At 33.8% G+C, this 17,391-nt stretch overlaps 1 protein-coding gene across 9 annotated transcripts in view; it reads left to right on the top strand.

The window, feature by feature from the left end:
• RCOR3 (REST corepressor 3) overlaps nucleotides 1–12,590 on the top strand; it is a 43,190-nt gene extending 30,600 nt beyond the window's left edge. For 5 of the 9 annotated variants that reach the window (XM_045536434.1, XM_045536433.1, XM_045536435.1 and 2 more), the window contains 3 exons: nucleotides 1,274–1,331; nucleotides 9,257–9,498; nucleotides 9,959–12,590. In XM_045536434.1, coding sequence (XP_045392390.1) covers nucleotides 1,274–1,331; nucleotides 9,257–9,498; nucleotides 9,959–10,303 — 645 coding nt within the window. In that variant the 3' untranslated portion in view covers nucleotides 10,304–12,590. Of the gene's footprint in view, nucleotides 1–1,273; nucleotides 1,332–1,412; nucleotides 1,657–9,256; nucleotides 9,834–9,958 lie in introns of those variants that run through there. The other 4 variants (XM_045536438.1, XM_045536437.1, XM_045536436.1 and 1 more) reach the window with 3 other exon arrangements.
• Nucleotides 12,591–17,391: the final 4,801 nt, after the last annotated feature.

A 17,391-nucleotide genomic window follows, 5' to 3' on the forward strand; every position in this document is an offset into this window, starting at 1 on the left:
GGTTTTTCCTCTATTTCCTTTTTCTTTTCACCTTTTAAGCTTTGGTTCACTTTTTTATTGCTGCTTCTGTATGTCCCTCATAATTTTTCCTCTTCCCCCTCCTCCTCTTTTCCTTTTTCCTGTCTCCTTTGCATCATTACCAGGATCCTAACCTTGAGTCCTGTCCACTGTGTGCTACATGGCCTGCTCTGCTGTCCCGTTTTAATCTCCTTGTCTGGAATACAGTGGTTCCTGTTTTAGCTTTTTCTTTCCTTTACTTTAAGTCCTTTTTCACTTTTTCCTTTCTCTTCTCATAAAATTGTTTTTAACTTTGAATTTTTGTTTTATTCTTTCTTCTGAATACTTACACGTCTTCACTTATGGTGAGAAAGTTGGTATTATCTAGAACTTCTGTATACTCTAGAAACTCTTAATTTGCTAAGACCTTGGGTGAGGTAAGACCTAAACACCCCTTCCCAAAGAAGCCTCCTTTCTGTTTTGCCCAGCATGTCCAGGTTTCATACCACACCACTTAATTTTGGCAGTCCCTTCTGCAAACTTCTGCAAGCGGGTATACGTATTTCTGTTCCTCCATCTACTGTCAGAGTCCTTGATTTACTACTCAGTGGCTATCCACTAATGAAATCTGATTAGGTATTTGATATTGTAATATTTCCATAATAAAAATCCTAGATTTAAGGATTTTTTTTTAACAAACATATTGGGAGGAATGTTATGACCTTTTGGAAGAAAAAAAATCTATTCATAATCAGAGGGTCACTTTCTATTTCAGAAATTTAAAGAAATATTTTAGGACTTAGGCTTGTTCTATAGTCCTATGCTAATTTGTACCACTGTTTTAGGGGGAATAAGAATAGGTTTAATCTAAATATGAAAGGAAGACATTTTAGAGTCATAGATCCTCTCTAAAGAAAATAAAGTCTATTAAATGTTTAAAATGAGGCTAAAATTACTCTCTGCAATGTGTGATACAAACATTGTAGTCAGAAAATGGGAGACTAACAGATTTTCTCAAGTTTTAATATTTCTAATTAGAGCATAAATGTGAATGTTGGTCATTCTTCCAAATTGGTACATTTCCCTTTCATTATCTTTTTTGTGGGTAAAAGGTAACTCAGTATATATATTTTAAATCCTTCTAAAAATGGAATCTTCATAAATCAGTTTTAGTAACCTCATGTCTATGATTTTGGTGAAAAGTTAAAAAAATGAGCACTTTGGAAAAATGTCTGTCTTCATATCCTCATTAGGAAACTTCTCTTTAATTTTGTAGTCAAATCAGAAAATTAATGCCCGTTGGACCACAGAGGAGCAGCTTCTAGCAGTGCAAGGTATATTAAAGATAAGCAGTTATTGTTGTTAATAATTATTTGTCATGAAAGGTCACTACCATAGCTCTTCCCTTCCTTTAGAAATGGATCAAGAAAGGGCTTTTGTGTTCACCACAAAGTCCTGGTGACCGAGAATTCTGTGTTGTATTTGTGGATGTGACATACTGAGTCTATGTGCATTTTGCATCCTGAGCAGCACATGATGCATTCTCAGCACTGATAATTGATGGTGATGATAAGCATGAACAAGTCATGTGGGCCCTCTCTACCTCTGCTTCAGTATTCCTGCAGTTGAGTTCATTCTTACTATATCATTTGTTGGTAACTCATAGTTTATAGTTAAAAGCATAAAGAAACTATGATATGTTTCTGGTTTCTCTAATTACTCTGTATTATTTCTCTATTTGATAAATGTCAGGTATTGAAAATATTAACTATATGCTTAAACTTTCATTGTATCACACCAAGAGATATACCACTGAATGCTTAGAAACCTGACTTTAAGTATACATATTTTTAAAAAGAGACTTTAGAGACACATCAAAAAATATACATAGAGCATTTTAAATGCACTATTTATGAGACTCTTTTGTTTAATTGTATGGCAGAAGACTTTTTGTATTTTGAATACCCATGGGCAAAGTGGAAGCATTTTAAACTTGGATTTTCTCATGTTTAAATTACTTTAAAAAGGACAAATTTGTTCTTATTCAGTGTTATGGATTTTTTTTTATCTGAAAGTTAAACTATCTGCAGGACTGACTGTGTAATTTAAAGTTTGGTCAACATTTTCTTTCTTCCTGTATGAACCTTCTTTGTGTTGCGTACTAATAGCTTTTTATGTAGGTTAACTACTATGAGAGAGTGGGGCCCCAGTGAAATATATAAGCATACCTTTAAAAATATTTCCAAGTATTCATCAGAGAACATATTTAATACAAAAATGCTGTGCTAGCATCATTCAAATATGGAAATAATGTAGTTAAAGATTGACTGATAGATGATTCTGCAGTTTGGATTAGAAAGAGTAAGAACTAGCCTGCCAGTATGATTTGAAGATGTCACAGGAGGGTGCCAGCAGGATGATGTCAGCCTTTCCTTTGGCCCACACAGCATAACAGTCATTTCATAAAGAGTTGATACTATGAGTGAGACACAGGGTGCTGGATGTGCGTTGAGCACATCCGTAATTGTAGAATTAGGTTTCTGAATGAGTCAGAACAAGGTTTAGTTCATAATGTTCAGTAATAGCTGTTTTAAAATTAGACTTTGATAATTTAAATTTTTGTGTAAAAAATTAGTGAGCATTTTCAGTGGCTTCGTCATGTTCATTTAGAACTATGCATGGCTTATAGCTCTCTAGCATAGTGATTTTGAATGGGCATTGCTTTTATTTAAGTAAAGCCTATATTTTCCTCCATCATAGTATTTAGCCTAATAAGGATTGAACTCTGGTTTCCAGTATTCAGTTCCTTAAAGGTTAGTATATTAACTCTGTACTGTAATATAAGAAATTATCCCAGTGAAAGGGGTTTCTAAAGAGAATCTCCTAGGAAGAATCTGGGCTGTTTCTCTATACAGCACTCAGTAATTGATAGTGCTCCACAGCACTGCTTTAAATGCTAAGAGTCCATTGACTCTTATTGGTGGGTTGGATATTACACAAAGCTGCATTCAAGGGAAGGGGACTGGTAAGATTTGTATCTTAGCTTATAAATATCAAAATTTAAAAATGAAGTATTAATACATATAACCAAAGATTTCCCTCTGTACTGAGGTATATTCAGTATTGTATTATGCACATTTAAAAACTAACCCCTTAAATAAATTACACTAATGCAACAGTTTGTATGGAAGTATGAATGTTCTTAGGATTTTGAAGGTACTTTCTTAGTGATGCGTTAATGGTGTTAATGTCTCTTTTTTATTTATTTTGACTCTTTGGAATTTTTGTTTTCATTTTGGATATTTTGTTGTTGTTACATACAATAAAACAATATAAGGCTATCTATGTCCAAAATAGTTGTTTTAGAGAGAATTAAAAAGTGCCATTTTGTCTCGTGTGCCCACACATTTATATACTGCTGAGAAGTGTGTATAAACAGTATAATCATATAGTAATGTCACCTATACCTTAGTCTCAGTGTGATTAAGGTATGTAATTGCAGTGTCTATTTTAATATGTATAGTTTGCTATCCGAAGTACTTATCAGTCAGTTGTTTTGTTTTTTCTTATTTTTTAAAATCTTTATTTGTGGTAAACCTGTGTGTGTATTACCCTAATGACCATTTCAGTTTTACAAAGTAATAATAAATTATGTTTTGATATTAATATGTTTTAATTTGTATAGCACTTGATATTCAAGACATTTTACACATATATTCTGATTTGATGCTCATTTGTTAATGTTTTATTTTATCTTGCTCATAATAGACTATTACAGTGACCTGGAGAAAGAAATACTGACTCTAGTGCCACTAATAAGATATACAATTTTACTATTTAATACACATTTTTGTTGTAACTCTTTTAAAACAAACATAAGACAATGTCCTTTCCTAGGGCTTAAATGTATTATTTCCCACCTTTCCTGTCCCATCTACTTGTACTGTTGCTACCTGTTAACCATTTAAATAAGTTTTCCTTTCTTTCTTCCTTAATTGGAAGAGGGGAAATCATGCTCAGATCAAATAGGTATCAGTTTATACTTCTGTAATCTGTCACCTTGTTATGTTAATTTTGGTGCTACCTATGTTATAATTTTAATAACATTCTTGAAGAGTTCGGGGGGAGGGGAGTATCATTAATGCTGCTAATTTAATCCTCTTAAAATATTTGCTAAGAAAAAAGTACTTCTACAATTTCTATTATCTGTTCCACCCTTAAGAATCTAAATTTTCTATTATAAAAAATTAGTTAATAGTGAGACCAATTATGGTCTGCACATATTTATGTTAATGGTAAAATATTATTCCTGTTTGTAGCTTATGTCATATAAATATTTTTTCTAACCTATAATGCTTTTAGAAATTACCCTAAAATCAAATTTGATATTCATATGATAAATAATCCTTATTTAGCAAGAATTAAGAAAGGCATTAGATTCTAGGTGTATCATTTTTTTATGTAAAGTAAAACAGTTATTAGCTATTTTCAAAAAACAACAATACATTTAAATGATAGTACAAAACACTCTTGAAAGTGTGTAGGGGGCAGAAGCATGGTATAAAACATTTGCCATTTTAATTTTAGGTCACTTCTTAAATATGTTCATTTCCTAGTCATTAGTGCTAAAAAAAAAAGAAAAAAATCATGCTCCCCAAGTAAATTTTTTATGCTATTTTAGGATAAACAAAAAGTTTTCCAGTTTTTTCAAGATATCAACCTTAATTTTTATTTTTTCATATTACCTGTCTTCTCATTTAAAACAGAAGATGACAGCTGTGTTCAAGTGGGTTATGCTTACAGTAAAAGTTACCTTATCTTCCTGTAGTTCATACATTCATTTCTTTTTAGGAGAAATAAAATTACAAGACTAGAAATTGTCTTCTTTCTAATTTTATCTCATACTGAAAAAAAGGCCAGAATGGTTCATAAAAGAGAAAAAAATAGATTTGGCAGTTGATAAAAATATAAGATGGTAACCCAGTACATGAATAATCAAGAGGAAGTGGAAATAAAAAATTCATACCTTTTCTATTGTAACAATTAGAATGGAGGTTCAAAAGTATAATTGTCAGCCCTCTGATGCACTTACTTCAAATAATTAATGATTCAAAATTTCCAGCATTTTTGTAATGGAATTTAACTTACAACAAGGAAGCTGGGAATATAAGACCCAGCAAGGATAGACTTTGGAAAGAGAATATGTGATTTTTTTACTTTTAGCCCTCCCATCTATATGCATCAGTCACTTTTCTACTGCTATTGATATCTTTTCTACCTTCTTAAATACCGAATTCTTGAAGTGATTTATAGGAAGTGGAAAGAAATGCATGTTCCCAAGTGGTTTGAGTTTAAAATTTATGTTTTATTGATTGAAAAGAACAATATCTCTGGAATTTCTGGGTGTTAGTGTTTCTATTATTTTAAAAATTGACTTTTGAAAAATTAATATTTCCCAATTATATTAAGTTACACTCTCACTTTAAGAAATTTTACTATGAAAGCAGGAAAAAAATCCTCTGGAATTTCACAACACAAAAGCAGCTTGCTACTGTTGATGTTTTCCCTTTTGGTGGGGTTTTTTTTTTTTGGTAGTCTAAAATCAAATTTTAAAATTAACTTTTTAAACATACCAAAAGCAGCTATCCATGCTATCTCTTCTAGCTAAAAAAAAAATAAAAATCTGATCCAGTTTTCAGAGCTGAGAAACACCATATAAATGCTACTGAAGTTACTGTCTTATTAGCCAGAACTCAAAAAATATGAGTGGACAAATTCCTAATTCAGAATTTGTAGTAATTCAGATAGTGGCTATGTTAAAGTCTTTCCTATTAGTAAAAACATCTTCCTTAGCAAATTAAAAGTATAACCAGAAATGTAAAAAAAAAATGGATATTTTTGTTGAGCAATATAGATTACTGGTTGGAAAATGTGGGCTTTCATAAAATGTAATTATAACAGAATATCCTAATGAGTTATATTTTTATGTTGGTTCCCAAAGAAAACTTTAAAAATATATATTAAAGATTATAAGATATCATCTGCAAGTATAGGAAGCCAAGTTGTTTCTTTTTAACTCTCAAATGAAATTTAGAACTTTGACTGAAAACAATTTTTTTCTGGGAAATTTATTATTTGCCTCTTTGAGAGTTCTCTAAATATTTATTCATTCCACTAACCTTTGAAAACTGACCTCTTGCCCTAGAGTAAGACTTTAATTTAACAACAGTGGTTCAAATGTACCTAAGCCTTTTACATATTCAGGAAAGGGGGGATGGATTTAATCATTATATTTAACTCCCTTGCTGAGAAAGCAATCAGATTGCCTTGTTTGTTATAAACTATGAGAAAATAATGGACTGCCCTTCCCCCCAGGTACAGATTGAAACTAAGTTGTTCAAGTTAGTTGCTTCTCACGGCTACCCCTGCTAGTGGTCTTGGAAGCCTAGCTGGGACTTTTTCTGAAGGAGCAGTCCCATTAAGTCAGTGTTTCACTAGAGTTTGTCTGTGTGCTTGCTAGCCACAGTATAGAACTTAAGAATTCCATCCTCTAACCAAAACATGCTGTTGAGGAGTGTCATTGGAAGTGTGAAGGTGATGAAGTCAGCCACATGTGCCTCTTGCGGTTTGGGGAAGAAAAATAGAATGACGCCTTACAGGGAAGAAAAATCCTACATCCTAAGCACTTCCTATGTACTCAGCCTTGTAGTAATGCTGATGCTGATTTGTATTCCATAGGGCAGTACTTCCCAACCCTTTTTCGTGTACACAGAGAAAATTATGAAATTTGTCACAACACACTAGGGCAAGCAGATAAAGCTGCTCGTGTCTTGAGGAGACTGCCAAGGAGCTCCAGCTATTCTAGACCATGTCCAGCCATCCTGCAGGCTGAAGGAATTAATATCTGGGCATACTTAATTCTTAGGACACTGATTGTAATCCTCAGCCAAACTACAGATGTCTGCAGTGTGGTCTGAACCTTAAGATTTTAGACTATCATGCATGAGTTAATAAACATACCTGGGTGACTTGGAAAAAGTCCTTGACATTCAAAGTCTCTAGAAGAACTAAATTAGCTCTTACAAGAAGTAGTTTTCAGTTTTACAAAGCTAGTTAAGCTTTCACAGTTTTACAGTTGTGACAATATTGGTGACAAGGTAAAGTCCACTGGGCAAGAGAAAATTAAAATTGCTCTCAAAAGGGGTTGAGTCAGAAGAAGGCACGGTTAAATAATGGGATTAGACTTGGACAGCTTATGGTCTTGAAATATATTTTGCAAAACAAATAGGTGTTATGAGGGTTATAATATCTGCAGACTTGGAGTCAAAGTTAGTCTTAATGTGACTTCTTGCTAGAAATACAGTCTAATCCTAAACTTATTTAAGATTTTTATTTCTAAACTCATGTATTCAGTAGGTTTGGCCATTGCTAGAGTGTAAATTAAGTATCCCTTAAGAAAATTAGTACGCTGATAGAACACTATATTTGGTTTCTAATTAGTAGTTCGTCAGTGCATCAGTCTCAAATTTAGGGTTTAGAAATGGCACAAAAACTCAGCCTTTTAAAAGTTGCTATTTTCTAAAGTAAGTAGTATAGTAGAGAACTAATTGAATGTATAACCATAACTCCTACTATGAAATAACCTTGGGTTTTTATTGCCAAATAAATCCTCAGTGGGATATAGTCACCATTAGAATTCATACTTAACTGTAGAGTTCAAACTGGAAATCAACTCATAGATTTAGTGGAAATATAAATTCATTTATGTTGATAAAACATTGTAAACAACATTTATCATTATTACTTTATTGTTAGGCATGTCTTTCCCTTTGAGAACAGAGCAAATGAGCATAGCTTACAAACCCAAAACTCTACTTAAAAATGGGATATAGTTATAGGATAATAATGTCAGACTTCCTGCCCAAAATGCCCTAAGATAAAGGAACTCCCCTTAGAGTCAAGCTCAGCTAGTTTAATGTAGATAGAGATGCTTATTTCCAAATTCTTAGTTTAAAATAAGAGTAAAATTTAAAAACAGAATTGTGTCACATCATGATGGTGGTTCTTTAAGGTAATTGGGTATTTCATATTAATTGGTATCAGTAAGAATATATCTAGCATTTCTGCTGGGTATTAACATATCTATATATCATTCTCTCATCTGTGATTATATACATGTTAAGTTTATTTAGGCCTCCATATTTTTGTCTCCTTTCTCATCTCTTCCATTAATGAGTTGTTATTTATTGGTATTTTAAAAAGCAGTTATCAAATTGTAAAATCAAAACTTTTGGCAACTTTTATGTTTTGAGCTAAGTGCATCTCCTTCTAGAATGAGTCTGCGAACTTCTTTTAAATTCCCTTAAGAGCAAATTATTATCCATTTTAAATTCTGTAGCATAATTAGTAGTCTCAACTTCATAAATTAGTTATTACCCTTCATTATAGTGAAACTCCCTTAATGAAAAGTTAGGTTCTCAGATAACAATATACAACCCTTCTTAATTTTAAGGTTGTAATGATGAGGACAAGTGCTATTCAGGTAGTCACTACTGTTACCTAATTCTTTAACTATAATCGTTCATACATATAGTCTTTAGAACTATTAAATGAGTTAAAGTCCAACTGACTCTGAAAAATATCTTCCCTTTTTTTAATCCATCAGCTTGTGATGATTCTTCTGCTTTTTATGTTTAAGTTTTTAGCTCATTTCTATTTGTTAGTACCCTGGTGGGATAGGCAAGCATTCATGTTGAAGTTAGTATTAAGATCAAAATTATATTGCTTTTCTTAATGGGGGAACCCTGAGGCTACTCACTCAGCCCATTGAGGGGATAAGACAGATGGTTCATTCCCATCCAGTTTTGTTTACAAACGATGTTGCTCAAATTTAGGTGACTGGCTACTAGGGAAATAAATGAATGTGGAATTGAGGATGGAACAAAGAATTCAATGCTTTACAATAAATGGACTATATTTGAGAGTTCAAGAGAGGATTGGAGAAAATAACTGAGTATGTAAAAAATGGTAAGTTTCTGATTGTTCAGTTGAAGGCAAGTGGCTGGCTCGATGAAATGACATAATTGATAGTTTTCATCTGTGACCCTGATATCTTAGCCTCTATCTCAGAATTGAGAAATGACCAGAGTTTATCAGAAAGGATTTTCATTGCTGGTATCTTTTGTGTGTGCATGATGTATAGTACACACAGCTCTCCTTATTGATCCTTCACAGGTGTATTATTTACTTTGCCTTCCAGGTGTCCGCAAATATGGTAAAGATTTTCAAGCTATTGCAGATGTAATTGGCAACAAGACTGTTGGCCAAGTGAAGAACTTCTTTGTAAACTACAGGCGTCGGTTTAACTTAGAGGAGGTATTGCAGGAATGGGAAGCAGAACAAGGAACCCAGGCTTCTAATGGTGATGCTTCTACTTTAGGGGAGGAGACAAAAAGTGCTTCTAATGTGCCATCAGGGAAGAGCACTGATGAAGAAGAGGAGGTGTGTTTGTGTATGGAATTTGAGCTAATATGAGTTGAGGAATCACCATTTTGTGTGGTGTTCTGTAAGGTTAATTTGTCAGAGGACTAGCTAAATGAGCATGAAAGGTTGACAATACACTTACCCAGTGGTGCATCTCTCGTGACTCTTAAGTCATAATGACATGCTAAGTTCTGATTCTAGAAGAATGGAGAGTGTATTGTTCTTTCATAGTCTTATTTTTATTTCCAGTGTTAAGCTGTTTACAAATAAAGATGCCTGTTTGGTAGCCTCGTTGGTTTTTGATTTTTTGTTTTGTTTTGTTTAAAATAAAAGAAGCTTGTGCTTCCAATAAACACTGGTGTTATGTTTTTGTTTTGTTTTGATTTGCTTTGTTTTTCCTGTGACAGCCCAAACTATTTTGTATTAAGTTCATTAGGACTTACATCTCATACATGTATTTTTGTTTCCTCACCTCTAGGCACAGACCCCACAGGCTCCTCGGACTCTGGGTCCATCACCTCCTGCCCCATCATCCACTCCAACACCAACAGCCCCCATTGCCACTCTGAACCAGCCTCCACCACTTCTTCGTCCAACACTGCCTGCTGCCCCTGCTCTTCACCGGCAGCCTCCTCCACTCCAGCAGCAGGCTCGGTTCATCCAGCCCCGGCCAACTTTAAATCAGCCTCCACCACCTCTCATTCGCCCTGCTAACTCTATGCCACCCCGTCTAAACCCAAGACCAGTGTTGTCCACGGTTGGTGGTCAGCAGCCACCATCACTTATTGGAATTCAGACAGATTCACAGTCCTCACTGCACTAAAAATTAAATTGGACAGAGCTGCAGTAACTTCTCACCCCACCATTATACCAGTGCTCATCTGACTGATGTAAAGGAGGAAAGAATAATCCTTCCTAGATACTGAGGCTGCGAATTAGTTCTGTGGCAGTGGACTAGCATAAGTGGATGTCTAAGAAATTTTTCAGTTCCTTATACAACAAACAGCCTCTAGTTAGCCTCCTTTCTAGAGTATACGTTCAGCAACGTGTTCTCATAAAAGGAAAAAAAAATTTATGTATTCTATATACCAAGGGTTTTTTTTGTTTGTTTTTACTGTATTTATTTTATTGAGGTTCTTTATATTCCTGCCTCTTCATAGTCAAGGCTCTTAGTACAGGAATTTTGACTTAGGAATTGTGAAAACTCCTTAAGTTTCTTAAGTTAAGGATGTTTGGCTTTTGTTTTCTTTAATTTAATTTTTTAAAAACATTTTCCTATGTTAGGAGTGCAAGAATAAATAGCCTGCATTTCAGATTTTGACATGTTCATTTTATGCATATTTAAGAAATTATAGCTACATATCCCTTTTTTCAAAAAACGTTGCTTTTTTTCCTAAAGGAATTTTAATATATTCCTTTAAAAGAAAGCAATTTAATCAATTGCAAAGCAATTATATGAAACCACAAAGAATGTACTGAACCTACTAACCCTTTAACATACAGTTTAGGGTCCTAGTGCAAAGTCCTTGTTTATAGGTCGTTGACCTGTCATCAGTAATGAGAGGATTGGAATAATAATTTTACATACAAATGAGGACTTAATTTGTTGAAATATAATGTCTTTAAGTTCCTTGAAAATGAAGTTAATTTTGAAAAAAAATTTTTTTATGTTTCTAAATGCTATCTGCTTTTAACTAGTAGTTGCCTACACTTGGGGACTTTAGAAAAGAATTATATTTTGTCAGTTATGTAGAGATAATGGTTATGGATGCATTTATTTACAATACCCTTTTTGTGTTTAGTTTATGAGCTTCAAATTGCCCTCATACTTAATAATATGGTCTGCATTTGATATGAAGGGTGTTTTCTTGATAAATCTCTATTGTACTATTTGGATACATTTGTGTATTCCTTGCAGCCAACCTGTACTCGTGGGATTGGTTTAGGGTTAAATCATCAACATTATTTCATAAAATAAATTTAAGAATTTGTTCTGTGTTATCTAAAGATGTATCAGTATATTGTCACAATTGTGCTGTTAACTAAAAATGCTGAGACCCCTTTTTATAAAGAAACAAAAAGACATTTCAAGGCTTGTTACTTCACATAATCATTAAGCACTTACAAAGAATATTTTACAAGTGATAGTATTTCAGTGTGTTACTAATATTTTTGATACAATGATTTCATATTGGAATCATGATTTATGCAGAGGGACAGATCACTTAGATTGCTATATACTAGTGGAACATAAAGCTAAATGTTTGCACATTCACACTCTTACCATGTTTAGAACTACTTCATGAAATGACACGTAAGGCCCTAATTTATGTTTTGAAAGGTCATGTATTCCCAAAATACAGGAAAAATAGTCCCTACCATTGGCTCTACAGCATTAAAGAGCTGTAGGTTTAAATTCATTGATTAGTTTTAATTTTCAATTTTAGACCACTTCTTTCCTTAAAGACTCTTAAGTTCTGGCATAATCTAAAACTTTTTTCCAGCATGGGTCCTTTTGTTTCTCGTTGGCTCATCTTAAATAGTTCTTGCCCCTGGATTATAACCAGATAAAATTTAACTGATAAAAAATTCTTAATATTCAAGAATGTATAATTATTTTTTCTTTAAAAGCCTCGGGTGACAGTTATATATCTTAAAAGAAAATATCTAAAGCATTTTTTAAAGCACTTAGATTGTCTTGCATATGTGGATACTATACCTTTACAGCTTTCCTTGTCTTGTCTCTTGTCAGTAGACCTTCAGTACACAGTATGTGGGATGTCAGTCAAGTTGGTCAGCACCAGCATCTGTCCAGCTGTTCAGTATATTGTGATTCATATAAAATCTGTTCTATCCCAGACATGGACCAAGGTGCTGTATCTGAGGGATGTGCTGTAATTTGATTTACGTACATTAGAGCACACAGTAGAAAAATCTTAGCTTCGTTAGTAATATGACACATGTATATAGTGAGATGTCTTTATTGTGTGCTTTGCATATTTTGTAAATATTTTGCACGTCATTATTTTTCTTTTTTGCTTAAGCAGTGTTTGGCCTGGAAGAGTGATATGCTTGCTGCTTAATCAAAGGATTAAAGATTTAAAGATGTCTATGTCTTCTATTTTTATATAATTTCATGTTGTATGAGAAATTTAGGACCTCTTCACTGTGAAATTCTAAATATTGATTTTTATAAAAAAGAAAAACCTAGAAATCTTTGACCATTTTCATTAATTTCAGGGTTATCATTTTTGAAAAAAATCTACACCAAAGTGTTTTTTAAATTACATAACTAAAAATAAATCACTGGATACATCTGGTAAAATTAATGAAAAAATATTTTTTCTGTATGTTTTAATTCTAGTGTAATATGGATGAAAGTAAGTTATGATCAAAATTTATTCTTAAGCTTACAATTAAGTGAGTAAATAGAATATAAAAGATTACACTCTGGGAGGCCGAGGTGGGAGGATCGCTCAAGGTCAGGAGTTTGAGACCAGTCTGAGCAAGAGGGAGACCCCGTCTCTACTAAAAATAGAAATTATCTGGACAGCCAAAAATATATATAGAAGAAATTACCCAGGCATGGTGGCGCATGCCTGTAGTCCCAGCTACTCTGGAGGCTGAGGCAGGAGGATTGCTTAAGCCCAGGAGTTTGAGGTCGCTGTGAGCTAGGCTGATACCACGGCACTCTAGCCTGGGCAGCAAAGCCAGACTCTGTCTCAAAAAAAAGAAAAGTTACTTAACCTCTGTGAGTCTCAGTTTGTTTTCTCATCTGTAAATTGGGAAATATAATACCTGATCAATGCATGTAAGTGATTTTTACACTTACAGCCTTCCTACTTACAGCCTTCTTAATAAGGAAAATGTGTATTTTGACACCACTTTCTTAGAAATTTAAAGTGCAGCGCAAAAAAGATGAATTTTCAGTTCAAGATGATAGATTGAACGTAGTTGTTTATTGTTTTCTTCCCCCCAAAATCTTACTGAAATGGTAAGAAATATAAAAACCAAAATAATCTTTAGCAGTGCTGGAAAGCCAGAGGAGGAGTTACCAGCAGATGAGGGCAAATTTATGACAAAACCCCACAGAATTAAGGAAATCCTAACTCCATAAAGGCAAAAAGAGCAGGAAAACAGTGATAGAAGGATAACCTCAAATTAGAGGCAGTCATTTGGAACAGCCCCCAGCGATTCCTGCCTCCTGGTATTCATGCCTTTGTGTACCGGCCGGTCCTAGTGATTTACTTCTAACCAACAGAACATAGCAAAGGTGATGGGCTGTCACGTCTATGAGTAGGTTATATAAGATTGTGACTTGTGTCTTACCAGCAAAATATTGCCTCCTCTGCTTGCATGCTTCAATGAAGCAAGCTGCCATGTTGGAGAGGGCTGTGTGGCAAGGAGCTGAGGCCAGCCTTCTGCCGACAGCCAGCAAGGAATTCAGACCCTCAGGTTGAACCTGCCAGGAACTGAATCCTGCCAACAACCATATGCTCTTGAAAATGGATCCACTTGGACCTTGAGATGACTAGAGCCCAGCCAACACCTTCATTGCAGCCTATGATAAGCGAAGTAGAAAACTCAGCTAAGCTGTGTCCCAGTTTCCCTACTCACAGAAACTGAATTAATGCATGTTGTTTGAGCTGCTAAGTTTTGGGGGTAATTTGTTATGTAGCAATAGAAAACTAATGCAATGGATAAATATATACCATGTTAACATTAACCAAAACAAATTTGATTATTGTTAGTGAAGTATTAGTATAGTGAAGACTATGTTAATGTCAAAGCTTTCAAAGCAAAGAATATCAGAGTTAAAGATGGTCATTCAATAATGATAAAAGTGTTAGTTCATCAAGAGGATCCCTGGTAAAACTACAAGAAGAAATAGGCAAATAAATCCACCATTATGGTCAGTGTCAACACCCATCTCTCAATAACTGATAGAATATGTAACCCAAAAATTAGTAAGAACATAGATTTGAAGAACACCATCAATCACCTTTACCTGATTGAAATTTATAGATCATGTCACCCAACAACAGCAGAATAAACATTCTTTTAATGTGCACATATTTTCAAGATAGATTATAGTCTGTGCCATAAACAAGTTTTAATAAATGGAAAAGGATTCAGATTGTCCAAAGTATGTTCTCTGAGTTTTAACACAATGCAATTAGAAATCAGCAACAGAAAAAAAAAAAAACTGGGAAATCTCTAAATATTTGGGAATTAAGCACACTTACAAACAACCTATGGGTCAGAAAAGAAATTACAAGGGAAATTAGAAAATATCTTGAACTGAATGTAAGTGAAAACATATCAAAATCTATGAGAGGCAGCAATGGAGTCCTCAGAAGGAAATTTATAGCTTTAAACATTTTAGATAAGATCTAAAAACCAATAATCTAAGCTTTCTTCTTAAAAAGCTAACAAAGAGCAAACTCAAATTTAGCAGAAGAAAGAAAATAAAGATCATAGTTGAAATAAATGAAATAGATAACAGGAAGACCATACATAGAGAAAATCACTGAAACCAGTAAGTTGCCTCTTGAAAAAATCAACAACATTGAAAAATGGTTAGATAGAATAACCAAGGGGAAAAAATGAATGCACAAATTACCAAAATCTAGACTGAAAGAAGACTCATCACTACATAACCTAGAAAAATTAGAAAAATTGTAAAGAAATATTATGAACACTTTATGCCAACAAATTTGGACACGTTTATAAAATGAACATGTTCTTACCAAAACTATCTCAAAAGAAATAGCCTGAACCAAGTAAAGAAATCAAATTTGTAACTTAAAGTCTTCACACACAGAAAATTCCTGGCTCAGTTAGAGTACTGGTAAATTCTATCAAACCCTTAAGAACGAAATGATATCAAGCCTACAAAAACACTTTCAGAAAATAAAAGAGAAGAAAACACTTCCCTACTCATTCTATGAGACCATTAATACTCTGATGTAAAGCCAGGTAAAGACATCACAAGAAAAGAAAACTTCAGACTAATATCCCTAATGGACAGAGATGTAAGAATCCTTAACAAAATATTAGCAAATCAAATCCAGCAACATCCAAAAAGGATTATATAACATAACCTAGTGATGTTTATCCCAGAAATGCAAGTTTGGTTTAACATTCAGAAACCAATTAATGCAATACACCAGGGTTTTTTCTCAGCATCAGCACTACTGACATTTTAAGCTAGATAATTCTTTGTTGTGCATTACAGGATGAGTAACAGAATCCTCAGCCTCAGATGCCTATAGAACCCTCCTCTCCAGTTTGACAATCAAAAATGTTCCCAGGCATTGTCAAATGTCCCCTGGGGAGTAAATCACTACCAGCTGAGAACCATTGCAATACAGCATATTAATAAAACAAAGGACAAAAGCCACAAAATTATGTTGATAGACACAGAAAAGATATTTGGCAAAATCCAACACCTATTCATAAAAGCTCTCAGAAAACTAGAAACATAAGGAAACTTCCTCAACCTGATAAGGGCATCTACAAGAAGCCTACATGAAACATAACACTTAACTGTGTGCTTCCTCCTAGGATTGGAACCAAGGCAAGGATGTCTGCTGTCACCATTTCTATGCAATATTTTCCTGGATGTTCTAGCCAGTACAATAAGGCAGGAAAAACAAAAGCATACAGTTTGGAAAACAAGAATGAAAATAAATTATTTTTATGGGCAGGTTACATGATCTTGCATGTAAAAAATCCTAAGAAATCTCCAAAAACCTACTAGAATAATGAGTAAGTTTAAGAAGGTCACAGGAGATAAGATCAATATGAAATCAAATTTTCATATAATAGAAATGAATGACCTGAAAATGTAATTATGAAAATTTTATTCACAATAGTATAAAAAAGAATAATACATTTAGGAATAAATCTAACAAAAATGTGCAAAACCTGTCCACCAAAAAACTATAAAATATTGCTAATGAAATTAAATTAGACCTAAATAAATGAAGGAATATACCATGTTCATGGTTTGGAAGACTTGTTACTGTTAAAATGGTCATTCTCCTGAAATTGATTTATAGATTCAACCCAATCCCTGTCAAAACCCTAGCAGGCTAATTTTGCACAAACTGACAAGCTAATTTCAAAATTTACATGATATGCAAAGGACCTAGACCAAGGGCAAGCAAACTTTTTTCTATAAATAGCCAGATAGTAAATATTTTAGGGTTTGCAGTCCACAAACTTTTGTGTTGCAACTACTCATTTCTACCAGTATAGTTCAAAAACAGCCAAAGAAAATATGTAAGTCAACAGGCATAGTTATGTCTCATTGTGGTTATAATTGCATAACTGTGTACACTTACTAAAATTTATCAATTGGGTGAATTTTATGGTATTAAAAGTCTAACAGTAAAGTTGTTTAAAAAAGAAAAGGTATGGAACTGCAATTCTGAACAAAAGATGCAGCAGCCCCAAAAGGTGTCCCACAGTGAGAGACCCTCACTGTGCCAATGGAAGGTATTTCTCAGGATAGAGGGGCAAAGTCATGGAATACTGAGGTGTGGTGGGATTCAAAGACATTGGAGCTTTGTCAGTTTTTACCAGGATTGGCCCTTGCTGAACTTATGCCTTTCCTTTTTAATGCTCCTGTCCTATTTTCTGTGAAATGGAAGATATGACTAACCAGGGTTACAAGAGCATTGCTTGAAATCTCTCCATATAGAGCAAGCACCATCCTCAAAAAGAAATACCAAATAATGGTTTCCCTTGTTATCGACCTATTACAAAATCTAACAAGACCAAATTGTGCCAATCAAACCTATGATCTTACTTCATGATTCCTAAGGTGAAATCTTCAAAATCTATATTTTAATGCCTTATGGTGACTATGCAGAATTAATAGGTTAAAATGTTTTCCCAGAAGTG

The sequence above is a fragment of the Lemur catta genome, chromosome 23 (genome assembly GCF_020740605.2).
Source record: "Lemur catta isolate mLemCat1 chromosome 23, mLemCat1.pri, whole genome shotgun sequence".
NCBI lineage: Eukaryota > Metazoa > Chordata > Mammalia > Primates > Lemuridae > Lemur > Lemur catta.